This window comes from Rhynchophorus ferrugineus, unplaced genomic scaffold, assembly GCF_030347505.1.
Source record: "Rhynchophorus ferrugineus isolate W39M unplaced genomic scaffold, kcgeb_rfMv2 rfM2, whole genome shotgun sequence".
Classification (NCBI taxonomy): domain Eukaryota; kingdom Metazoa; phylum Arthropoda; class Insecta; order Coleoptera; family Curculionidae; genus Rhynchophorus; species Rhynchophorus ferrugineus.
The window spans coordinates 71,855,858-71,883,699 of record NW_027472581.1 but is presented as its reverse complement, the minus strand read 5'-3'; the positions used below and the strand labels follow the sequence as shown (position 1 = coordinate 71,883,699).

Here is a 27,842-nt window from a genome sequence, read left to right as displayed (position 1 = left end):
TCCAGACCTAACCAAAACCTTGATGAACCTACCTGATGACCTAACAGCTCTTATCAAATCATTTCTGTCAGGACGATCGTTCCAGGTGAAGATTAAAGATATTCCCTCTAGCCGGAAAGTCATCGACGCAGGAGTTCCACAAGGCTCCCCCCTGGCACTTGCTCTATTTAATATTTTTCTTTCAGATATCCCTAGGAGACCACAAGTTGAGGCAGCTTTTTACGCAGACGACACTGCTTACTTTGCTTCTTCAAGAGTAGCACCGCACATCCGAAGCAGACATTTCTGGTATTTTAGGTTACATTTCTGGAGATTGCAAGTCAGCCCACAGAAAACCCAGTCCATCTTCTTCCACAAGAAGCGTTTTGCACCTAGCATTTTGCGTCTTAAAATCGAGAACGCCGAAATCCCATGGTCAGAAGAAGCGAATTATCTTGGTCTTGTCTTCGATCGCAAGTTTAGGTGGAATTCCCACATTCAAAGGTCCGCCCATAAAGGTCAAGGTATTGTTAATTTGTTGTTCCCGCTTACCAGCCTGGCCAGCAGGCTTCCTCTCTCTATAAAATCTCTCCTGTACAAGATGCTGGTTCGATCAGTCATTCTATACGGCTCCAGTGTCTATCTAAAATACGTCTCACCTAGCCAGGCGGAACTTCAAGTCTTTCAAAACAAAATTATTAGGAGAATAATCAATGCCCCCTGGTTCGTCAGGAACAATCAAATTCATAGAGAAACAGACGTCCCCCAAGTTCACGATTTTATATCCGAGGTCTACTCGAGATATTTCTCCACCCTTCGTCTCTCGGACGATAGATGTATTACCGAGCTGGTCGATATTTTAGGCCAATAACTCATTCGGCTCTTTGTGGCCTTACTCTATCACAGCCGACACTTTCCCGTCATGCTCTAACTCCAAATTGTCTCGACTTTCTCCGGCGAGCGATTATACTGCAAGCTGCGTGGTGTGATACGGACGCCACGTCGTTGCCTGGCCCTTGTGCCTCTTAACGGTGTTACCGGTTACGGGCACCCTCCTTATTAACAGTAAGAAGTATCAGTTAGAGTCATTGGATCAGCTGATAGGCTGGGGTTTAGTGGGTAGCCCAGAGGCAGTCTCCACATAACCAGTCCAACTTTCTTATTCCTGCGGGTCTTCCCGACCAGGTATCCGAAACAGGATTCCCCTTCCCGGTTCCAGGCAAAAAAATGCATCTAATGAGGCTGAATATAAATGGAAATTTAAGCTTGTTCGTCTACTGTTCTTATTTTTTGGTTAACTAGTTCTGTTAGATGTTCCATTAATTTTTAGGCTTCACATTTCGTGTACCTTGTATCAGACGGCTGCTACTGCACTGAATTTAGTGGGATTTGAAGCTTTGCAGGGGAGCAACGTTGCAGGAAGTATGTTATTAACAGGCAAATACGTAAACTTGATGTCCAAATGGGTGCATTTTTATTTGGAATATTCTCCCTCTACTCGTTTCATATTCTATGCAGAAAGGGGCTTCTCTGTGGCAGATCGCACCTCGACAGTTGTGGTTTGGTCATGTTATTCACAAAGAGAACAATCACATGTTCACCATAAATGTGATGAACATAATAAATAAGCAGGGATCGATCTATTTAAGTATTTTCCAAATGAAGATACTACAACATCGAAAGGAACTGACAACATCACAATTTAATATAGTCATCCGAACATATTGTAAATGTGATCTTATTTAGTGGGTAAGTTTCAAACAGAATTGAGGAAAAAAAGTATATTAGGGATATTGAACAATTATAAATGTTTTTGAACAAATTTGGCAAGTATTAAGGTGACCTACAACAAACAGGGCTAACGATGATATCATTTACACAGTCGACTATTGGCCATACCCATCTTTTATGTCACCCTGACTCGCTTAACAAAATATTAAATGGTGAAATTCTGCACTTTATCATCATTATTACTATGGTATTTAAAACACAAAAAAAATTTGAAAATATATTTATTAATAGTAACAGTTTCATCTACAGTACTGCATTCGTTTATCAGTTTGATGCTATTTTCTATATATATGTATATATAAAAGAGAAAAGTCATCATTCCACAAATATACCTATTCTGTTAACTAAAAAAAAATATTTGCTAAATATTCTAAATATGCACCAAAAAGTCTTACAAAACAAGTAATGATGGCGTGGGAATTATTTTCGGCAATAGCAGGGCATGATTTCTATAAAACAAAAGGCAATTGATAAAAAGGAACTTTTGTGATATGCCTTAAAATTTAAAGTTATGAACTTTTAAAGTAATATTAGTAATAAATAATTATATACAAAATGCTCTGCATTTATTCACATAATATCATAGCCTTATGACTTTATATGTACAATTAAAATTAACAATAATTAAAAAATATATATATAATTATAAATTCATACAGAGAGTTCTTGAAATAGCTCAATGGTTTTGCAAAGTAACCCTTTTATTTCATAGAACTTGCTGTATATTCATTAAGATTTCTAATTAAATATACTCTATATACATACATAATGATTGATTTATAAAGTGTATGTAGGCCCAATTTGTTTTAAAAATTATAACAATATACTACATGCTGAGACACTAAGGAATTTACAGGGATTCGTTTCAAACACCGATTCTCTTGAAAATATTAGATAGATTTCTATAACATATAGATTAATTTCATATTCACTTCGCGCAAGATGAATAATAAAAATTATTTTCATGTTAACACAGATAAGTACGATAAGGCTATCACATTTCAGTTATTTTTTCCTTTCAACAAGTATTGCTACAATCTAGATCATAATAAATACATTAAAATTAAATACTTTATGAAGTTAAAAAACTATCACAAATCAATGGAATGTTTTAATTTGATATATTTTGGACTTAAAAGTGTGTTTCACAAATGGTTTATTGTATTATGTTTTTTTATATCATTTATTTTGGTCCACCCAAATCATTATCATTTAAGTGGCAACTCTTTTAAGTCACCCCAATAGCTGATGATACCTGTTAATTGACATGAACACATTTCAGCTACATACAACCTTTGGAGTTTAATTTAATAGTATTTTTAGATAAATAATTTATTAATCTTATGTTTATCCGCAAAAATGTTCAAGCACAATAAATTGGCTAAAAATTTACTAGAAAAATACAGCATGCATTAACGTTCTATAAGATATATATATATCAAAAATTTTTCTTATATAAGATATCAAGCTACATATTTACGCTAAAAGTCAGAGAAATTTATTGAAATGCTAATTCTCATAAATACCTTAAATACCTACAAATAATTTCTATATCTGAAATGGAGGACTTTCATAAGAACTTTAGAATTAATTGATATTTACCAACGAGAAACATTACGAATAGTAGATTCAAAATTTGTTTGTATTTTGGTGGTCATGAATTATTAAGTATATAAATTATTTTCTGGTTTATTCACAGATTATGGGCCAAATGTTCTAGACATGTCTGTTAACTACTATAATACACTGGATATATCACTATTTCCTAATTAGAATTTACTTATGATATACCCTGTATTACTAAAGTTTACCATTTACCAGTATTAACTAACATAAGAAAAAATCTACATTTAAAAATAAGCTTTGGACGAATATATTTTGAACTATTAGCTTTTTACTTGTTAAAATATTTAAATACTATAATACAAAATGTAGCAGAATATTTTGATTGAATTAGCAGCCTTTGTAAAATAAATTAAATAATTTCTTTCAAATGCACGTATTATGTAATAATACTTTTTAAGCAACAAAAGTAATTTACATTTTTATTAATTTCCAAGAAATTATCCCAAAATTGTTTAAAAAAACCTCACGTTTTAGTGAAACGCTGTTTCCTTACATTTGGCCACTTACTGAATGACACAACACCTTTTAGGTTTTGCGTATTCGACGTTTTCTTGGGTTGTATCGCCAGTAAAACGAATTATATCCGTGGAAGCAGAATTTGGTGCGCTTGAATCGGATTCAGCCACACTTCCTACAGGCGATGTGTTACTGTTCCGGATCTGCATCCTTTGTTTTTTGAGATCGGCTAGGGTACCGTTACCATTTATTGTCACAACCACGTGAACAGTTACCTAAAATATTCAAGATGATAAAATTGTTAAACATTTTTATAAAGTATTTTATAAGTATGACAATGTAAATTAGGCATGGTAAGGTTAAAAAAGGTGTTTAATACTACCTTTTTTTTGTTATATTTTAGGGTCTCCTTTTTAACCGATTTCAAAAAAGGAGGAGGTCCGATTTTCAAAATTCTTTTATTTGAAAGAACAGAAGATTTATTTATTTATTTTTGATTTTCCTGGGACAGTGCCCGGAAACTCGGCATTAAGCCAAGTTTTTGCTTCAACTGTATTTTTTCCCTTCAAAAAGCAATATTTTATCAACACGCGAAACTCCATTTTTTTCACAATAACAAAAGTCGCTTCACTCAAAATGTTATAATTCACAAACTAATAATTCGAAAATTATACACGCATCTTCTGAGGGTTAGGGCTAACTAAAAAACATATGGATTTAATTCTAGTAGCGTGGGTCAGGCCGGGGACTTTTCAGTTGACCTGTTGTGAAATCTCTAATCAAATTAATTAAGAACATCTTTATATATCAGCAATACTACTAATAGTATCCATTAAAAATCGTTCATGATTAAGTAACATACCTACATATACACTTACATTATGGTGTTATAAATAACGAAAACATCTTAAATAAACAAAAAATCCTAGTCTTACCTTTCCGTTTACGTCAGTAGTATAAGTCTTTTCTTTTGTATCTAAAATGGAATTGTCTAGGGTTGAGTCATTGTCTTTGCCATCTGGATCTTTTCTGTCCAACGCCTGCAAAGCTCCTAAATCACAAAATTAAAATAAACTGGCTATGTATATATGCAATCAAATGAAATCTTACCAGTATTACTATCTAATTCCTCAGTTTTGGGTTTTACATTATTATTGGCTATGGTGCTGTAGTCAACGTTGTTGTTGTTTGAAGTTCCGTTTCGCGTTGCATTGTTTTGGATTACGTTCGACGATATGTCATTATTTTCCAACTCCTGAAAGATGAGCATTACCGATAATATTGGATGAATTAATATAAGTGTACTTATTGCGTAGTAAAATCCTATTAATCGATCCGTTAATTTATTAATTTCTAAAATAATATGCTGTATTTTTGATATGATTTCTGGCATATAGATTATATTTTAATCTTTAAATTATTTTTATATTTCCATCATTATAATTGAAGGTGATGAATACACCTGATACACCCTTAACAATAGTTCATTAATTTATTTTGATGCTACATCTTATAAAAATAAGTCATAAAATTTATGTATGATATAAAATTTTTTATATTACAAAAATAAAGTATAGTATTAAACGAATTGTAAAAAACAACATAACAGCGTCATCTTTTAACGCACGAGTTTATTGAATAATCTATTATTATATAAATATAATGTTCACGTTTATGGTGGTGATTTTAATTTGAGCTACAAATAACTAACTTGTAATGAAGTTGCAAACTTATTATATAATATGCCCTTTCGAGACAACAAAAAATATGAAGTTAAAAATATATTATTAAAACTTACTTTGTACGATAAACAAACTACAGTTGTTTTCCTTCTTCTAATCATAGTGCTAAACAAGCGCAGTTGTAATATTGAAAACCAATTCTTTTCTGCCACTTTTACATAGACAATTATATAAAAACATGATTTTTTATATAGTTTCACTTAAAGAATTTTTTTACCATATTTTAAAAGAAATATCTTAGCGATTGCAACGATGGCCGAACAAGTACGCTTAGTTTACGTACGTACTAGGCGTTTTCATTAATTATTGATGGCTTAACATCGACTTTCTTAAATCGTGTATCCTATATGTTCACCCAAATGTAGAATATTAAATAATTATTCGTTTTAACGCGATTTTCAACCTATATATTAATTTTAAAAACCATTTAAAGTACATCAATTATCGTTAAGTAAATCTTCACATTTCTTAATATATCATTCAATAGAAAATTGCGGAACATTTATAATGCCACTATCTAATATTGTTACTTATTTACTTTCTATGATTTAGGCTTATTATAGATTATGTCACAGAAATGAATGTTTCAATACTTTTAAAATATCTGAATAAAAATGAAAACTTACTGAGCCAGCTTCAGCTTGCAACCGTAACCTGGCCTCTTCTACTGCATCTCTTCTTGCTGTTAAACCTCTATCTCTCAAGGACGTTCTTCGAACGGATTGCGTTCTGGTATTACTCTGCGATCGTTTTACCTTCTTTTTAGCTTCAGCTTGCTTCTTGATTTCTTGTTCTGTCCTCAAATCTAGTATACGTTCTTTGATATCAGCATCCTCACATATGTCTACAACAAATTAATATACTACTTTACATATGGTATATTTTATTAAGTAATTAATTTATTTTTTTTGTTTGTTACTTTTTAATCCGTTATATAATATTATGACTCCAATTAGAGATCTTTGACATACCTGAAGGTGTTTCATCGTTTCGATTTTTTGCGTTTAGATTCGCACCAGCTTGTGCTAGCAATTCTAACACTTCAATCTGAAAATAGATAAATAATTTTTGTTTAATTCTTTAATTATATGTCTGTTAGGGGATAAATAATATGTTGTATTATATACAATTTTTTTTGCTTAGTTCCTAACAGTTTTTTTGCCGTCTTACGGTCCTACACATCATACAGGCTGATTGACCAACTTAGAGCTCATCTCAGAGGCCATCCGGTCTTACCCAGCTTAGTTACTTATGCGTGACTGAGATGGTAGTTTTTTTTGTCAAATTTTACAATCTGGCCTATGCATAATTACAAACATAAATTAAGAGCCAGTGACGGATTCGAATCCGCGATCCTAGTAACAGTGTTACAATTCCGTCACCTTGCAGGTACCAAGCCACCGAAGTAGAATTATAAGATATTTAGGTACATATTATTTCTGTATAAATACATTGTTAATATGATAAAATATTAGTTTGAAACGGAATTACTTACATGGCCCCAACAAGCAGCTGCATGTGATGGCTGCCAATCGTCCTTATCTTTTACATCTGTACGGACTCCGTGTTCTAAGAGAAATTCTACTACTGAAACATAACCGTTTGCAGAGGCGATATGAAGCTGTAAAGAGAATAAATCGTCCTAGTTCCGTACTAAATAGTTAAAAACGACGGTTACCGGAGTAGCACCTTGGGCATCGTACTGTTCCAAGTTCTCGCCTCTTTGCACCATCATTTTCATATCGACTAACATTTGTCTTTCGGTACTGGCTCGTGTTTCGTCGATTAGCTGTTGAGTGACGCCATTTTTGGCCATTTCACTTTCAATATGATCTAGGGCCTGTTCATCCTCGCAAATATCGTATGGCATATTTCCGTCAGCATTCACGGCCAATAGATTAGCCCCTCTAGAAATTAATATCCTGAAAAACATTGATTCATTAAAATAACTCCAAAAAAAAAGTTAATTAATTATACAACACATTAAAATATGTATCGTTTATTTCATGCAACAAGTTTGGTCATATACTATATAAGTCTAATCCAAAAAAGTATCAAGAACGATGGATTTTACGTCATAAGCTGGTAAAACGCTGGAAGATACAGTAGGTTTACAAAGATACAGAAAATTGATTACCGATCAAATCGAACAAATGCTGATTTATTATGAGCAGCTACTTGAAAGTCTTTGCTTTTGAAGCGATTCCTGTAGCGTATTATGATTGGAGATGAAAAATGAGTCCACTAGTCCACTATAAATCCAAGCGCAGAAAACAATGGAAAGTTCGTCCGTGCTAGTATGTTCTTTTATGTTATAACCATAAACACGAGATATAGTTAATATTATAGCATAACAACGTTTGATACCATGTTGTTAAGCTGGCTAAGCTTTACCCCACTTGGCAAAGAGTAAGCCAGTCATCTTTCCATGTAAGTGTCCCTTGTTTAAATCAATGGCTAACTTATCGTCAGTCTTTTTTAGAATAAAGAATCGATTAATTCAAAATTTAATTATTATTAAATTAATTTTTTTTAATAATTAAAAAAATCGAATGAAGCAAAGTAGAAGTTATTAATATATTATAATTATAATATTTCTATTTTTATACTGCATATTACTATTTGTATATCAGTTTTATTAAATATCCATTGTTGCTAAGTCATATTTTCTATAATATAAATACATAATTAAAGTGTTAATAGTTACATCAGAAGGTGTTAATATATGAGGATACAATAAATTCAGTCACAGTAAAAGACTTAGCTTTGTTATAAAATTATCAACTTCCTGTGAAGCTATTTAACAGCTTTCTAAAACGATGTACCTTATGTAACTTTGTCTATTAGAACTTATATAGTACAATTCAGAGAAAAAATAGAATGAAAATACTCTTAGCATGGAAAAAATTCTTTGAAATAACTGTAAGTATGTTTTGTTCCATAATATATTTTTTTAAATTCAAGTCGTCTTATAATAGGAAATAAAAAAATAAGGGTATAAAAAATAAAAGATAAGAGTTTCTAAGAACCTCTCCATACCTTACAAGTTTTAAATGGCCACAGGTAGCTGCTGCATGTAACGGCGTCCACTTTTCACTATCTTCTGCATTAACATTAGCTCCGTACTCCAAGAGCAGCGATAACATGGGTTCGTTATCGTCGATACAGCACTGATGTAAGGCTGTAAGTCCATCTTCGTTGCAAGAATCGGGACTAACACCTTTCATGAGTAATCTTCGAACTATAACCGGACATAAGTTAGAAGATGCGTTGTATTGAGACTTTTGTTGTTACCTTCATCTATATCATTCCGAGCTGCTGCTTCCAATAACACGACACTGTCTTCGAATACGATGCCTCTCTTGTTGCTCTTGGACTGCTTATTTTTTTTACTATGTTCCTTCTCCTTATTGGTCCATTGTTTGAGCTGCTGACTACGTCGTTTTCTAGCCAGCAGTAATCTCTCCTGAGTAGGCATTTGCTCTATACGAGGCATTTCTTCGATTAGTTGTGCGTGCTCCATGATGAACAATCCACTTCGTGTACATATAGCGTCAGTCTTTATTCTAAAAATAAACATATTTTATTTTACATGATTTTTCTCTCATTACTAATATTAGTCATCAAGATAAAATAGTATCTTTATAACCAGGGACTCATAGTTTATCATCTTTCTAAATTAATTTATACTTAGATTTGTATCATTTGTTTGACTGATAAATACGTTTTCAGTATTGCTTATCTAAATAATATATAATTGCTTGGAAATAACAGATTTCATTAAACGGTACAATAAATTAATTAACAGAACAGTTTTCAAGATTTTTTTGTCGAGAATATCCAAATTATTTTTTTAAAAACTTTGAAAAAGTTCCAACTGTTTTTAAATTTGAACATTATTTTTAAAAAATGAATCGTAAAAAATACCGTTGACTGATTTAATTTTTGTCACATTTTAGACGCTTTTGAAGGTTTTATCTATATAGTAGTATAGAGTCAAGACCATGTTTCGATTACCTGGGTGTTAAAAAAAAGCGTGGTTATATCATATTGGGAGATATAATGAGTGAAGGGTTTAGAAATAAGTGTTTCGTTTGCATTATACTAGGATTGGACAGTAATGGCTCATTTTGGATGATTAATTAATAATTAATTTTGCGACGTTGCCATTTACAAGAGATCAAGATCAACAGGTAGAATCCAACGAACTGCGGCAGCTATTTTTGTTTTTCTACATTAATTACTATATCATATACTTTTACAATTTTAAGTTAATTTTACATTGCTTAAATATAATATTATTTTGTAAGTAAGCTTAATTTGTTGCTATATATTCTTGTACTATTCATACTCTAATTATAAATAGTAGACAGTAATGGACAAATCATTAATTTGTAAATATTGCTAAAAAACCCTTTATACAGTTCTAATATAAAGTGACATGCAGAAAATCCATCCAGGTGCGTATCTATTCAATTTTTATTTTAATTTTGCAAATTGGATGTAATTCTATATCAAATTAATTATATTTTAGGCATAATTGACCATTCGAAAATAAAAGTTCAGATAAATTTGACTTGATGTCCTTTATATGAGTATAACATCAAAATCACAGCTCGTTGATAATTAAATTACAAAGTGAACAAGAAACATTGAAGTTTGGCTCGTTTGAAGATTTTTAGGTGAAGAAATATGATATTGAAAGAACAACTAAATTCTCGTTTATTAAGATTGTGGTTTCCTATTTTGCTAAAAATATAACCACTTCTAAATTCGAGCGTAATCGTTCAAGAATTAATAAGAATATCAAATGGTGAGAGGTTTTCAAACTCCAGGCAAGTGTCCGGTCCTTTTCAAACTCGGAAACTGCGCCACCACTGAAAAGATTCAGGAAAATTTTTTTTAGTGTATTGGTAAGCCTAGAGGCAGTCCCACATAACCCGGTCCAACTTGTCACTCTAGGGCAAGTCTCCGCGACCAGGTATGCGTCATACATTCCACCGCTTGGTTTTAGGCCAGAACAAAAAAAATCCTGGCAAGTATTAGAATAAATTCTCATTATTCAGTAGGTATAAAATTGGCACAAAATGGATGGGAATATAGGGCATGCAAATTACTTAAGTAAGTTAATTCTATTAAAATCAGATAGAGATATGATTGCAGCAAGACTAGCAGCTAAAATTCAATTCAATGCTATATTAGATGAAATCTGAGTTAATTTAGATAGTGGTAATTTGAAAAGATTAGACTTATTGACTTGTAATGATAGCAAGCAAATTGTTTGAATTCCAGAATAAATTAGATAAAAAAGAAAATTTCAAAAGAATAGAATTACATTTTGTTTGTTGAGCAATGTAATGAGACAATGGACCAATAGACTTCTTGATGGGAAAAAATATCGTTCAAGCGAAGCAATGGCTTGAAAAGTATTATAAGGATCCGCTCTAGCCGAAACAACAGTAAAACGTTGGTTTGCTAACTTTAAAAGTGGTCGTAGAGACACCCTGATCCAGAACGCTCAGGTCCAATGTCCAAATGAATCGTTTTGAATGATGGAAAAGTGAAGTTGCGTGAGTTAGCTAACATCGTAAAGATATCAAAAGAACGTGTTGGTTTTCTAGTGCAAAGTGGGTGCCGCGTTTGCTCAATGTTGACCAAAAACAAGAACGTGTTGATGATTCTGAGCAGTGTTTGACCATGTTTAAACGTAATAAATTGGAATTTTGACAATGAATGAAGCATGAATCTATCACTTCACACCGAAATCAAAATTATCGTCATCTGGGTGGACAGCAACTGGTGACAGGCCTATTTTGAGTCAAAAGATAAATCGTTCTACAAAAGTGGTATTGAAATGTTAGAGCAGTGCTCGAATAATTGTGTAGTTCTTGATGGAGATTACGTTGATGAATAAAGCCAATTTTGAACAAAGAAATGCTTTGTTACGTCCGGGAATTTTCAGCCCATGTGTTATATTGAGAAATAAATTATATTTATTACATACTGTTTTATTTTCTATCTTTTGCTTTCAATATTATTTTAAAATTAAATATGTTTATAAAATATTATTCGTATTATATTTATGTATATGTTATTTATGTATAAATGTATTCTTAACTTTAGCTTAAGTAGTTTAGTTTTATTTTAATTTGGGAAATAAATACTACGTAATAATCCCGTGCTCGCATCGCTTGTCTATACAAGTACAACAGAACAGTAGTAATAAATTAATTTGTAAATTAAGACTGTACTAAGGATATCTAATGTAAGATATAATTAATAAAAAAAATATTATATTTATTATATTATAGAAGATGGACATTGTACCAACAAACTTAACTAAACTCGAACATGAGCTTTAAGAGAAATTTTAGGTTAATTTGTGAATTTAAGATAATTTATACCATTTATATTATATTCTTCAAATACACGTATGATGTGCACGAACTAGCAACGTCGCAAATTTAGATTCTTGTGCACATCTCCAAAATTAGACTCTTCTGGACTGAACCACCAATGTCGTTTGTGCTTTGGATTCAATAAGTGGCCAATTATTTCATAACGTCACTCACTTTTCGTAACTAGTAGTGCATGGATTTTGAATATGGCCTCATGCATTTTTATTGTTTAGTCAATAATAACCGTTTTAAAAAGTGGGCCTCGAAGCTCGAAGCTGAATAATTGATTACCCTCGATTGATATCTTGAAATGTATTAATCTCTGGTAATTTCAGAGGCCTAATAATTGATGAGCGAAAACATTTTACACTCTTGACCATTCACATTTGTAAATGTCTATTCCTAGAGGGCCTCTGGAATCGATCACTTTCTCAGCAGCGAGACCAGCGGTCCAACCTCACTACCAATAGTCCTGGCTGAATGATAAACAAAAAAAATATGTAGCGTGATTGGAAATGTTTTTACTATTATCAGATATTTTTCTTGGATTTAAAATGTGATCATGTAGATAAATATAATCAAATATAAAGCAGAAGCTTCAAGCTAGGAATCATCATCACTTTTTAGGCAAGGCGCAAAATGGTACCACTTTTTTTTATGGGTACCACGCAATACTGCTTCGCAGCGTGCCGTGACGCAGTTTTGGCTAACGTGATCCAGTGGAACGCAGTGTTCTTGTCGCAGTTCTTCGGCTAAAGTCACGGTGAGTATTTAATATTATTTAATATTATTATATTATAACTATTATTAATAATAATAATTATAATATAATAATAATTATATTATTAATGTTATATATTATGTACAATTATATTATTAATTATTAAGAATAATTAATCGAAGCTGTGAGGATTCGACAAATTCTGTACAATACTTTTTACCCGAAAATAATTATTGAATTTTTCACGACTAAATTCTTTAATTAATGTAAATTATCCGTGAGTATTTATTCTTTATTATATAAAAACTTTTCAGTGACCTTTTACTAGCCATCTGGGAGATAAACATTACTATTTCAGATTCCAATTCGTCTTCCAAATCAGATTCAGAACTAAATTCCAGTTCAGTCGTTATCAGTGCAGTATCAATTGCCAATATACCAAGCCTACTATTGCGTATAGCTTTACTGCGAAGCGAGAACTGCACTGCTTCACCTCACCAAGCTGCGTCCTTAACTCACCCACCTAGCCTTAGAATAAATGCGAAAACGGATCAATAAGTTGGATCGATGCTAAATTAACATTATTGTTTCGCCACAACATCATCTGTTGTTGCTAAACACATAGGAAAAAGCTGTAGAGAATGATCTAAAATCAATGCTTTTTAAAATATCTATTAGTAGAACCATTATGCTTCATATTAGGCTTAACAAAGGCTTTCGATTTCAAGTTAACAAAAACACACTTGAATGCGATTTTAAAGAAAATTAAAAGTATTAGGTGAGTCATTTAATGACTTTGACTTACTAACGGGATGCAGAATAGCGTAGTATCAATCTGAAGCAAGTTTATTCGCAGAAATTAACAAAGTATGATTTTTTTTAATACAAAAGATAGTTCGTTCGTGAAACACCTCGAAATTGACATATTCATGTTAATATCGTAATCTCTTAGGCCAGCTAGATGTAAAACTTCCTGCAAAATATCTTATTTTCAGGAACAAAAACATCATCTTAAACAATAAACCAACGAATTTAAATACGAATTGTTGCCGCACTATTGGTTCAATTTAGCTCCTACTGACTTCTGCATTCTTGATTGAAATTCAGTTATAATATATAAATAAAACTGTTAGATATAACAGGTCAATTGAAAAGTCCCCGGCCTGACAAATAGATGGCCCTACTAGAATTAAATCCATATGTTTTTCGGTTATCCCTAACCCTCAAAAGATGCGTGTATAAATTTGACAGCTGTCAGATCATTAGTTTGTGAATTATAGCATTTTGAGTGAAGCAACTTTTGTTATTGTGAAAACATTGGATAAAAAGGAATTTCGCGTTGACAAAATATTGCTTTTTGAAGGGAAAAAATACAGTTAAGGCAAAAACCTGGTTTGATGCTGAGTTTCCGGACGCGGCCCCAGGAAAACCAACAATCAAAGATTGGTATGCTACGTTTAGACGTGGTGAAATGAGAACCGAAGACGTGAACGCAGTGGACGCCCAAAAGAGGCTGTTACCTATGAAAACATTTAAAAAATCCACAAAATGATTTTGAATGATCGTAAATTGAAACTGAATAAAACAGCAGATACTCTAAAGATATCAACTGAACGTGTGCATCATATCATTCACGAATATTTGATTATAAGAAAGCTATGTGCAAAGTAGGTGCCGCGCGAGCTCACCTTCGACCAACGACAACGACGAGTTGATGATTCGGAGCAGTGTTTGAAGATGATCAATCGTAATAAACCCGAGTTTTTGCGTCGATATCTAACAATGGATGAAACATGGCTCCATCATTTCACTCCAAAGTCATTCGACTGGACTGCACACGATGAACTCGCTCCAAAGCGTGGGAAAACACAACAGTCGACTGGCAAGGTTGTGGCGTCTGTATTTTCGGATGCGCGTGGAATCATTTTCATTGATTACCTTGAAAAAGGACGATCAACAACAAAGGACGAAATCACCGAAAAACGGCCACATTTGAAGAAAAACAAAGTGATGTTTCACCAAGACAATGCACCGTGTCACAAGTCGGTGAAATTGGGCTTCGAATTGCTTCCTTATCCACCGTATTCTTTTAAAAAATTTCGATACCATTTTTGTAGTGATGGTATCAAAAAGTTGGAGGGTCATTATAATCAGTGAATTGCCTATGAAGGGAATTATGTTGAATAAAAAAAACTAATTCTGCCAAAAAAATGTGTTTTAGTATGGTAGGCCGGGAACTTTTCAATTGATCTGTTACACAAAACAAATGCAGCTTTTAAAGAATAAACGTATATAGTGTTCTTATATTTTAATTTGTTTTTATTATAAATATATTTTATTTTGATTAATGAGTTTAATATAATTTACTTTTCCTTGAAACTGAGATAAACGATTTTTCATTTCTGTTTTGATGTCAATTTAGGAACACAGATATTGAAATAAATAATACTCTAATGGTAATCGTTCTAAATGTACCCTATTTGGCATTGTCACGATCGACACAAGACTGTATCCTCCTATTTTATAATGGACATCAATTTCCTACATTACGTCTGTTTGCAACCGTTTGTGATCGTTCACAACATTGCGATCAAGATTTGTTTCAAATAATATTCTCGTACATTACTTGTTGTCCCATTTTTAATATTCGAACATATTCAATAAGCAACATTTTGTAAATTATTTCGGAAGTAATTGTGTAATCTGACCACAAAATAAGATGCTAATATGTATCCTCGCTGTCAAGAATTATTTTGAGATAAGTATTAGTTAATAAGTTCTAAAACACAATTTACTAAAACTATAAAATATTTTAAACAAAAAAAACTGATTTCAAAAAATAAATAAGAAACATAATAATAGAATATGTACATAATATTCTTAATAACTAAATAAAAATAAACAAAAACCTTATTTAACTTATTTCTGCTACACTTATATTTTATATTCCAAACCTATTTATTTATTTACTATATTATTTTAACTACTATCAACTGTTCACTTTGAAGTTGGTACGAATAACAAATTAGATTCGTTTTGTCCGTAATTTAATTTTGTGTATGTCACAAAATTATATTATTATTTTTGTATTGCTTGGGCAAAACTTTGCATGTGCCTTTGAAGTTTTGAGGGTTTCCCTCGATTTCCCCGGATTCCACCATCAGATTCTGACTTGGTTCCAATGGGACCACCTTGGAAGCGCACTCTTTCGAATAAAATTAAAATTTTGAAAATCGATCCATAATTGACGGAGAAATCGATAAACATACATTAAAAAATATATATAGTCGAATACAGAATCAACCTAATTTTTTGACGTCGGTTAAAAACTGTGACGACATTATGATGATTCATATTCATCATAACCAAAATTTTATGATTCTGAAGCTCATCAGACTAAATAAAGCACATCAGAGTGCGATCTTGAAAATAAATAAAAATGTTTGGATCGTTTCAGCATTACATACGAGAAATTTAGTACTGAATCAAAATAAAACGGTAAGAAGAACCTAGCAAACTTCTCGTCGCTAACAAGCGTCTTTAATCATTTCAAGAATATATCGGACACTTAATATTTGGACCAGTTTTCATGATCGTAAACATACATTAATTATTAATATTATCGACTTGATCGCAATCAACATCAGAATTTGATGTAAATCTTAGGAATCATTATTTTATATTATCATATTAATAATTTTGATTAAAATAAATAACCTTGAGAAATACCCTTTTGTTACAAATATTCTGAATTCTACCTTAAATAATTATATACTCGGTAGATAATTGTGAAAATGAACGTGTCTCTTTTGTTACAGTTTTCGTTATAGTTGTACTGAAACACAATTCGTACATATATATTATTTCTAGACAATACTAAAAACTTTCTTACATTGAGAGTTAAAAATACGTCAAAAAAATATAATGATTACCTTCCTCTACGCATTTTCCCCACACTTAAACTAGATATTGAAAATAATTATCAATTTTTAAAATAAAATCACTGATATTGATGAACATATTAAGAGCGACTTTAAAAAGGAATAAAATTGTTTTGGATTGTTTCATCATTACAAGAATCAAAACAAGACGGTAAGAAGAACCTATCAAACTTCTCGTCTCTAACAAGCCTCTTTTATCATTTCAAGAAATTATCGGACAATCTTAATATTTGGACTAGTTTTCATGATCGTAAACATACATTAATTATCAATGTTATGGACTTGATCGCAATCAACATATCAGAATTTGATGTAAATCTTAGGAGTCATTATTTTATATTATACATTATCATATTAATAATTTTGTCTAAAATAGATAACCTTGAGAAATACCCTTTTGTTTCAAATATTGTGAATTCTACCTTAAATAATTATATACTCGGTAGATAATTGTGAAAATGAACGTGTCTCTTTTGTTACAGTTTTCGTTATAGTTGTACTGAAACACAATTCGTACATATATATTATTTCTAGACAATACTAAAAACTTTCTTACATTGAGAGTTAAAAATACGTCAAAAAAATATAATGATTACCTTCCTCTACGCATTTTCCCCACACTTAAACTAGATATTGAAAATAATTATCAACTTTTAAAATAAAATCACTGATATTGATGAACATATTAAGAGCGACTTTAAAAAGGAATAAAATTGTTTTGGATTGTTTCATCATTACAAGAATCAAAACAAGACGGTAAGAAGAACCTATCAAACTTCTCGTCTCTAACAAGCCTCTTTTATCATTTCAAGAAACTATCGGACAATCTTAATATTTGGATTAGTTTTCATGATCGTAAACATACATTAATTATAAATGTTATCGACTTGATCGCAATCAACATATCAGAATTTGGTGTAAATCTTAGGAGTCATTATTTTATATTATACATTATCATATTAATAATTTTGACTAAAATAGATAACCTTGAGAAATACCCTTTTGTTTCAAATATTCTAAATTCTACCTTAAATAATTATATGCTCCGTAGATAATTGTGAAAATGAACGTGTTTCTTTTGTTATAGTTTCGTTATAGTTACACTCAAAGATAATCCGTACATATATATTATTTCTAGACCATATTAAAAGTATGATTTTTTTTTAATACAAAAGATAGTTCGTTCATGAAATACCTCGAAATTGACATATTCATGTTAATATCGTAATCTCTTAGGCCAGCTAGATGTAAAACTTCCTGCAAAATATCTTATTTTCAGGAACAAAAACATCTTAAACAATAAACGAACGAATTTAAATACGAATTGTTGCCGCACTATTGGTTCAATTTAGCCCCTACTGACTTCTGCCTTCTTGATTGAAATTCAGTTATAATATATAAATAAAACTGTTAGATATAACAGGTCAATTGAAAAGTTCCCGGCCTGACAAATAGATGGCCCTACTAGAATTAAATCCATATGTTTTTCGGTTATCCCTAACCCTCAAAAGATGCGTGTATAAATTTGACAGCTGTCAGATCATTAGTTTGTGAATTATAGCATTTTGAGTGAAGCAACTTTTGTTATTGTGAAAAAATTGGATAAAAAGAAATTTCGCGTTGACAAAATATTGCTTTTTGAAGGGAAAAAATACAGTTAAGGCAAAAACCTGGTTTGATGCTGAGTTTCCGGACGCGGCCCCAGGAAAACCAACAATCAAAGATTGGTATGCTACGTTTAGACGTGGTGAAATGAGCACCGAAGACGGTGAACGCAGTGGACGCCCAAAAGAGGCTGTTACCTACGAAAACATTTAAAAAATCCACAAAATGATTTTGAATGATCGTAAATTGAAACTGAATAAAACAGCAGATACTCTAAAGATATGATAAATGTTATCGACTTGATCGCAATCAACATATCAGAATTTGGTGTAAATCTTAGGAGTCATTATTTTATATTATACATTATCATATTAATAATTTTGACTAAAATAGATAACCTTGAGAAATACCCTTTTGTTTCAAATATTCTAAATTCTACCTTAAATAATTATATGCTCCGTAGATAATTGTGAAAATGAACGTGTTTCTTTTGTTATAGTTTCGTTATAGTTACACTCAAAGATAATCCGTAAATATATATTATTTCTAGACCATATTAAAAACTGTTTACGTTGAGAGTTAAAAATACGACAAAAAATATATAATGATTACGCATTTTACCGACACTAAAACTAGCTATTGAAAATAATTATCTACTATTAAAGTAAAATCACTGACATTGATGAACATGTTAACCTATTAAAGGTCTCAAATATTGCTTTTGTTTAATAAAAAAAAACGAGAATGAAAACTCTTATATTTGGGGAAAATATACTGTGAAAGATTATGGTGACTATTTTGCAATATGGATTTTAAATCATCCAAAAAAAAATAAAAAATGAGATTTTAAAACTTAACAAATTAAAAGGAAAAAGTATTTTAGGGGTTTCCTAATACATAGCTTTATTAAAATCGTATCATCGAACTCATCATATCAAATTTTCAAACGAAAAGAATCAAACTTTACGTATATTTTGCTTTTTTAGAGTGATGAGTCTTTAAATGAACGCCAATATTAGAATTGGTTGTTTTTTTTCGCTCCAGAAATGTTTATGGCAAAAAAATAGTAACCAAAGCTTGGAGAAGCTTCAAGCATTGGCGACAAGGATGATTATGTTGACTGATTGGAAAGAAATGATTCACTATAAACGGCTTGAACCTGACCAAAGTTTATGCTACCCTAATTAATTCAACTTTATATTGGCAACAACTAATGCGGCTGAAGTATGCGATTATATCCGTATAATCCGGATATTGCAACTCCTCTACAGCAACGGTATTATGGGTTGTTAGAAAAGTGGTAAGAGGCTATTTATTAAAACGGCACATGTATTATTAGTTTTGGAATTGTATATGAATAACCTTGAGAAATACCCTTTTGTTTCAGAGATATCGATATTTTGAAAAACATGGAGGAAATCAAAATTATTTTATCCCTAATCCATTAGAATTAACACCCCTGAGTCATCCGTCGAACTTGGTTCTGTTCAACTAGCTAGTTGCTTTCATTGACGTCTCACACAATTCCTAAAAAGCAAAATAAAAAGCCTGCTAAAATATGTATGCTTCTGATAATTCCGCTTGTTTTTAATAAACTAACAGGTCAATTGAAAATTTATAGACCTGACACATAGATGGCGCTACTAGAATTAAATCCATGTGTTTTTTAGTTAGCAGTAACCCTCAAATGATGCGTGTATAAATTTAGCAGCTGTCGGATCATTAGTTTGCTAATTATAGTTTTTTGAGTGAAGCAACTTTTGATATTGTGAAGAAAAATGTATAAAAATGAATTTCGTGTGTTGATAAAATATTGCTTTTTGAAGGGAAAAAATAGAGATGAAGCAAAAACTTGGCTTGATGCCGAGTGTCTGGACACTGCCCCAGGAAAATCAACAATCAAGGATTGGTATGCTAAGTTTAGATGTGGCGAAATGAGCACCGAAGACGGTGAACGCAGTGGACGCCCAAAAGAGGTTGTGACCGATGAAAACATTTAAAAAATTCAAAATGATTTTGAATGACCGTAAATTGAAATTGAATGAAATAGCAGACACTCTAAAAATATCAATTGAACGTGTACATCATATTATTCAGGAATATTTGGGTATAAGAAAGCTCTGTGCAAACTGGGTGCCGTACGAGCTCACTTTTGACCAAAAACAACGACGAGTTGATGATTCGGAGTAGTGTTTGAACAAGCATAATAAACCCGAGTTTTTGCGTCGATATATGACAATGGAAAAAACATGACTCCATTATTTCACTCCGAAGTCGAATCGACAGTCATCCGAGTGGACTGCACATGATGAACCCGCTCCAAATCGTGGGAAAACGTCGGCTGGTAAGGTTATGGCGTCTGTATTTTGAGATGCGCATGGAATAATTTTCATTGACTACCTTGAAAAAGGAAGCACCATCAACAGCCACCATTACATAGCGTTATTGGACCGTTTAAGTTAGGAAAAGAAAGTGATGTTTCACCAAGAAAATGCACCGTGTCACAAGCCAGTGAAAACGATGGCAAAAATCCATGAATTGGGCATCGAATTGCTTCCTCATCCATCGTATTCTCCAGATCTGGCACCCAGAGACTATTTCCAGTTCTCAGATCTCAAAAGAATGCTCGCTGGGAAGAAATTTTCGTTGAACGAAGAGGTGCTCGCCGAAACAGAGGCCTATTTAAGCAAAGGACAAATCGTACTACAAATATGGTATCGAAAAATTGGAGGATCGCTATAATCAGTATTTTGGGATGGATCAGTATTTTTGGATATCACCCTTGAAAGGAATTATGTTGAATAAAGAAAACTAATTTTGCCAAAAAAATGTGTTTTACTATGGTAGGCCGGCAACTTTTCAATTGACCTGTTATTTATATTTCTTACAATTAAAAGAAGTCATCTTCCTTATAGAAAATAGTACAATAAATCTGTTTAACTGGAATTTTTATCTTCTGGAATCAATTTAACATTGGAGTGGTGGTTTTTGGTTAAAATTTACTACAAGTTTAGTATAAATCTCGAGATACCTTGTCGTATTCCAGAGCCAAGAATATCGGAATTAAATTCAACAAATCCTGGACGACCAATTCATTCCTGAATTATTAAAATTAATCTTTTTGAAGTAAATTTCATGCGACGATATAATTTGGAACAAATTTGGAAATATTTTTCAAATACGGTTCCTTCAATTTCCATTGAGCTCAAGTGCTCTCTTTCTTAGGTTCTGAATATATAGGTAACAATCTGAGAAATAAGTTTGGATCCCGTTGGAGATGTATTACTATTTCAATTTTTTAATAAAAATAAGATATAAAATATCTAGTTATTTTAAACTAATCAAGTTAAACCATATTTAGCGATTTTCATTTAATTATCAGGCCTACAAATAAATTATAAATGATTTGCAACAGATAGTATTGTTGTATATTAAATTGTATCAGGTACGTTTGTAAACAACTCAATATTTAATCTTAGTGGCAACCATAGTGAGTACTGCTTTAAACGTTTTAAAAATGGCGATTTTGACACCGAAGACAAAAAGCGTTCTGGATAGCTAAAAAAAATGAAGATGAGGATTTGAAGGCATGGGTATCGTTATCGAGTACAATTGATGCATTTGAGCCGCGTACAGTACGGAAAAACGGCTGGAATATGAGTAAAAACACAACAATGTTATTCTTCAACATAACAACGATCGACCACATGTAGCAAAAGCGGTGAAAACATTCTTGAAAACATTTAAATGGGAAGTGTTACCCCACCCGCCGTATTCTCCACACCTTATACCTTACATCAAAATTCACGACTTTTAAATCATCGAAACAAAAACCGATTATTGAAATGTGACGGGGCAGCATACCCGTAAATTTCTGAGAGCGCTTGATGGGTTTCGCCAGCAGATTTTTTCAAATCAATATCAATCAAACAAAAAAATAATGAGTCCATAATCAGCGTCTATATGCATTAAATATTAAATGAAGAACCAATAATATTAAATGGAAAACTGTTGTGCAAATAAACGTGAAAACCATCCACTTTAACAGTTAAGGTTAAGTTCTTTGTATTGACAAGACCGTTTATTTGAAACTTCAAATTTTCGTCAGTAGATATAGACAATCCGCAAGGATTTAATAATTAGACTTAAGCAAAGTATTTTTCTGCATTTTAAGATCAAGTGCCAAGTGATCAAGTCAATACAGTTGTAGAATGCTGTAAGTTGATTTTGTTATTATTATTATTATTTTTATTTTTATTATTTTTAGATTAATTATTTTTTATTTTAGATAAAATAGTTCCAAAGATCCAGTGCTATGTCAGAAAGCGTATGATTATGATGACTATCGGAAAAAGCAAGAGGTATCGGTGAATAATTCAATAGTTTCAAGAAAACCACACGTAATGCTCGAATAACATTTTGTCAGTTTTGCCGCCAGAATTCACAATGAATACATATGTTACAGCTTACTACAAAAGCAGTTACATCTTAAATAAGCCCAAACAATACAAAAATAACAATAAAATTTTCTGACATATACACAAAATTAAATCACGAACAAAACAAATCTAATTTGTTGCTCAACACAGACTTCAAAGTAATCAGTTGGTAGTAGTTAAAATAATATTGTAAATAGACAAATAGGTTTAAGTAAGTATTAAGATAAATTGTGTTTATATAGTAGAATATAAAATACGTGTAGTAGATATATTAAATATATTATTTATATTTTTTTTGTGTTAAAAACTTCCATTTAAACGTTTTTAAAACGATTCGTTTAAGAAGAGCAATTAGTTACCGATTTAGGTGTAGGTTAAATAGTCCCTCCAATTACCCACCGAAAAGCATAGAGTATTGCACAGAACCACATCACTGAACTATACAACTACTAGTAATTTAAGTTATATTTAAAACATTTGCTAATCATATAATCATGGACGTCGTTGTCTTAAATGTTAACTTTTAAGTATTCCGAATTATATTTTAAATAACGTCTTATGTAATGAAGTCATGCTGAACATCTTTGAATAAATGGCAAATTGAAAATTTGGAAAAAAATCAAATTTAATGTTTATGAGTTAAAGTGACCTAATAATGCGTGTATCACTTAACTAAAGCACATAAAAACGTACAATAAACACACGAGAAAATAAACATTCTGACGTCCATAAAACTGATCGTAAAGTCCTACGAGATTTCTTGGTCCCCGATGTAGAAGGGCGAACGCCAACTGCACGACGCCAGGGGATCGAAAGACTAAAAACGACAAACGTAAACGAAAAAGAAGGCCGAGTCTGATGAGACCGATTTCGGCGTTGTTTATACAGAGTGTTTGTTTTTTCGCGCGGTTGGAAAGTGGCGGTTTTCCGCAAGAAAGTAAAATTACGGTCGCGGACGGTGTAAATATTTACGGGAGGCCTATCCGAAAAACCGAACAAATAGTCTGGAAGTTATTTTCGCTGCTGCGGTGGTTCTTTCATCTCGATGAACTTGGACATTCGGACATACGCCGACCTTAATTTGTGTTTGTGTTTTTGTTTAAACACTCTCGAAATATGCTATCCAGGTTTTCGGATAACGTAAGCAACCGATTCTGGAATTTTTATGTTTGGTTTATGTACCTACGTAAGTCGGACAAAATATTAGATTGCATTTTACGCTTAATTTTTTTTAAAATTAATGCTCCCACAAAGAAGGTTATTATTTACAGATGCTGGAAGAACAAAAACGAGCAAAGCTAAAGCTAGAAAAAGAAACTTACTGGAATTATCTACTAAAGTTGTAACAAATAACAGTGAACGAATTTCGAACGATTGGGGCAGTTTTACAATAAAAACTACCTACAAAGTTTAACAATTCCGCCAGAAATTGTTATCTCAGAAACTTCAATGATGAAAACTTCACAAATGATCAAGGCTTGCTGAGAAACATTTTTTCATTTTTTTCTTCATGTTCTTCATTTCACGGAGTCAACATGGAAGAAAGCAGAAAGCAGACAGTCGATGGTGGTACGTCTAAACTGAGCGATAGTCAGTCACTGAATGAATCAAAGTGCAGTGTTCAATAATCTCCCAGATAAACGTCTCGGGGTTGCAAATATTCGTCATCGGGTACTAGTTGGCGCTATTGGCACCCCGCCCGTATTCAGCATCTGGGATTATATATTTGAATTATTGATCATTATTCCGCGAAGTAAAATTCAACATGCATCAAGGTCGCTACAATACTCCCTTGCCAGAATTTTACATACAATTCGTAACAAAAAATATATTAAAAAGGTATGAAAAGAATTAAATACAAAATATAGATATATCAAAATAAAATTAAGTATGCTGTATACAAAGAGATTTGGAACATATGGATATGATAAAAAAGAGTGATTTATACGGCTGACAAAACGGAATATACTAACGTGTGAATATTGGTACAGTTGTGCGCTCGTACGGCTGTTGATATCTGTCGGTCCTACAGGTACCGTTGCTTGTCTATCGACGACGTTGAAAATAAACTATTTTGCGAACAGGGCACCCATAATCGACGCCGTGGGGGGTTCGATGGTTCGACAACGTTGGCAACTCTGGTACCTCGGCGAAGACATGACAAGTTTAGGGTTACTACAACCGGTACCTAACTTCTGAGGCTCTCTGTGACTAGTCCGTAGCCACATATGTTACGGTAATCGAGAGAAAACAAATAATGACGGTATCCTATCCGACCGAAGCTGCGCAAAGCCTTTCAAATCAAAATGTCTGCCAATCTGACTGAAACTGCGGGCGAAGGAAGACATTCTGATTTAAACATAGCACCGAGAGAAATGTCTAGTCGAGATGCTGATGATTAGATAGTCATGTCAAAAGCTCTAAGAGTTCAAAAGACTATCAAAGAAATATAATTTCGAAAAAAAAAAATAAATGGAAATAATGAAATGAATTTTAAAGTTCATTGTTTGAACAACAGTAAAATGGAAAAACAATCGTATAAAAATTGTTAAAAATTTTGTATAAAAAAAAGATAACGATTAGGTAAAATACACCATGTTGTACGTACCCTCCATTCACGATTCCAAACCCAATTTGCAAAGATCACGTCGGGATGTCACCACTTTAGGGTATGTTATATGGCTCGGTGAATGCTCGGTAGGTCAAAATTAAACCGTTATGGTTTACATTACGTGACCGTTATTTATTGATGTTATATAAAAGAGGGTAAAATACAAATATATAAAACGGATGGCAGTGGCGTTACCTGGAAAGGAGGCTTGAATAGTCGATATCACGTCTAAGTTGAACTACGGCCAGTCACTGAATGATCGAAAGTACCCTTCGGTAACATCCCAGATAAACGTCTCGGAGTTGCCAGATAATTGTTATCGTTTCACAGTTGGCGCTGCTAGCACCCCGCCCGCGTTCGACATTTGCGATATTTCTGGGTATTTTATAAACCGTTATTATACGATGTAAAATTCGACAAACCTTAAGATCGCTACACCGAATTTCCTTAATTCACTCATACTTGAGTCATACTGGAGTCCCGCAAGGTTCTCCATTAGCCCCGGCCCTGCTCAAGTTGTTCATGGCCGATTTACCACTTCCCAAGCAATCAAACACAGTATTTTATGCAGACGACATAGCTTTCTTCACCACTAGATACAGTCCTGATGTCATCCGTAACAGATTTCAGGCCCAACTCAACCAGGCAGTTGTAAGTTCTGGTGACTGCAGATTAACCCGAGTAAAACTTAGGCTATTCTGTTCTATCGTCGGAAGGAGTTCGGTGTATATCGCCTCCAAAAAAAAAAAAGATCCTATCCCCTGGCTCCAGAAGGTGTCATACCTCAGTCTCCAATTCGACCGTAGGTTCCAATGGTCAGTCCAAACCCAACACGCTATTTGCAAAGGCATTGGCGTGTATAACATTCTATACCCACTCCTCTGCAGAAAAAGCAAATCCCCAGATGAATGGTGGTTTGCCTTTTTGGAGCACAGGTGTGGTATAAGCACATCTCCGACAGACAACTTGCACTACTCTAAGTGTTCCAATCCACCCATCTCCAACCAGGCATTCCGTTCGTGAAAATATTTACGAACACGCTCAGTATGAGGTTTTCCTTGGAACCTTGCAACACGAAAATAACTTCATTAAATCCCTACCCAACCATCAACCTCGGTAGTTAAACCAAATTCGATAGTCCCAGTTGTAACCTGTCGCGCACAAAAACCAATTATCCTGAACCCGAAGCGATATCAGCAAAAGACCATTTGGCTCTAGCTAGTCAACTATAGGTAAAAAAAGAGTACCGTCAGCATGGAAGAAAGCGATAATTGTACCTATCCTCAAACGACTCAAATAATGGAAATTTTAACCGACTAAAATATCGAATTGATTGATCTGCCCTACAGCCTTGATTTGGCACCAAATTACTTTTATTATCGTGATTTTATTATCAATCGTGATCAACGATTTTCGACACTCGACGAAGCGGAAAATGCGTAATTTTTCACGAACAATAAACTCAATTTCAATCATCAATATTTGTTTTTTCATTATTAATCGAGGAATATTAAAATCAACCCTCGTAACATTTTTGCGACATGGCGCAAAAGACATCTGAATATGACCCTGTTCAATACGCCGCGTCTAAATAGCCAGAGGTCATGCCATTTGTGGCTTAGTCAGGAAAAACGGCTATAAAACTGTATCAAGGTCGAGTGTGTCCAACGGCTGGAAAACGTAAAACACAGACAAACGCCTAAAGAGGGTGAAGCCATTTAAATTATCAAGCAATTCGGAACAAAGCTGTGTGTAGTGGCCGCAATGATGTACAACGGTTGTGCGTTAATTTACTAAAAAATAGGGATGCCAGTGAGTTAAAGCTTTAGTTTTATGTTTATTCTTTAAAGTATTAATTTAGGTTAGAATAAAAATAAAACGTATTGATCCCCGAATCAGGTGGTTTCACATTAATCATTACTAAGTAAAATATTTAAATCTTTACAAACAGGACAGAACCTTATAAATGCACAACACAACATATCTTCGCTCTTGCTGATTAGACTCACAGGGGCAACGAAACAAAAAGATGAAAAGCCCGATACTAAATATTTTAGAACCTCAATTTCATTTCATTTCTATTTTTAGATAGAAGAGACGGTATTTCGCTAATTTAATATTTTCAGGCTGTTACGCAATTCTGGAAAGGAAGATCCATATAGCTAATTAAAATTAATGTCGATGCATATTTTATACAGCATTAATTGGATAATAACTTATAAAAGCTTTTATACTTTTCGCTTTATTTGTTAGTCACACAACATGCAGACAAATAAAATATAAATAAAAGTAATAAAATGAACAACAAAATGTAATGTTTGGAGATTAAGTTCAGTTGAGTTAATGTATTCGGAGATTAAATCAGATCCACGTTTAAGGGGTTATATATATTTTTTCATTTTCTCATTTCATCACAAATCTCCGATTCCTGATCAATAATGCTACGCTGCTATGCACCGGTAATTAAAAGCTACCACCGACTTTAAAAAAAAATTAATCTTAAAGTAGAGAAATAATTTTCGGAGGGTGTTCA

General features: G+C 32.7%; 2 protein-coding genes across 3 annotated transcripts in view; one reads left to right on the top strand and one right to left on the bottom strand.

The window, feature by feature from the left end:
* Nucleotides 1-1,975: 1,975 nt before the first annotated feature.
* The window catches only part of MYPT-75D (Myosin phosphatase targeting subunit 75D), a 50,935-nt gene continuing 25,068 nt past the window's right edge, over nt 1,976-27,842 (bottom strand). For both annotated transcript variants that reach the window (XM_076394593.1, XM_076394594.1), the window contains exons 2-10: nt 8,889-9,160; nt 8,634-8,835; nt 7,273-7,516; nt 7,090-7,215; nt 6,566-6,641; nt 6,221-6,438; nt 4,963-5,107; nt 4,788-4,903; nt 1,976-4,127 (exon numbers count right to left, since the gene is read on the bottom strand). In XM_076394593.1, coding sequence (XP_076250708.1) covers nt 3,900-4,127; nt 4,788-4,903; nt 4,963-5,107; nt 6,221-6,438; nt 6,566-6,641; nt 7,090-7,215; nt 7,273-7,516; nt 8,634-8,835; nt 8,889-9,117 — 1,584 coding nt within the window. In that variant the 5' untranslated portion in view covers nt 9,118-9,160 and the 3' untranslated portion in view covers nt 1,976-3,899. The remainder of the gene's footprint in view (nt 4,128-4,787; nt 4,904-4,962; nt 5,108-6,220; nt 6,439-6,565; nt 6,642-7,089; nt 7,216-7,272; nt 7,517-8,633; nt 8,836-8,888; nt 9,161-27,842) is intronic.
* On the top strand, nt 25,294-26,332 carry LOC143190857 (uncharacterized). Its single transcript, XM_076395426.1, has 2 exons — nt 25,294-25,367; nt 25,738-26,332. The coding sequence occupies exons 1-2, from the start codon at nt 25,294-25,296 to the stop codon at nt 26,330-26,332; spliced, it is 669 nt and encodes a 222-aa protein (XP_076251541.1).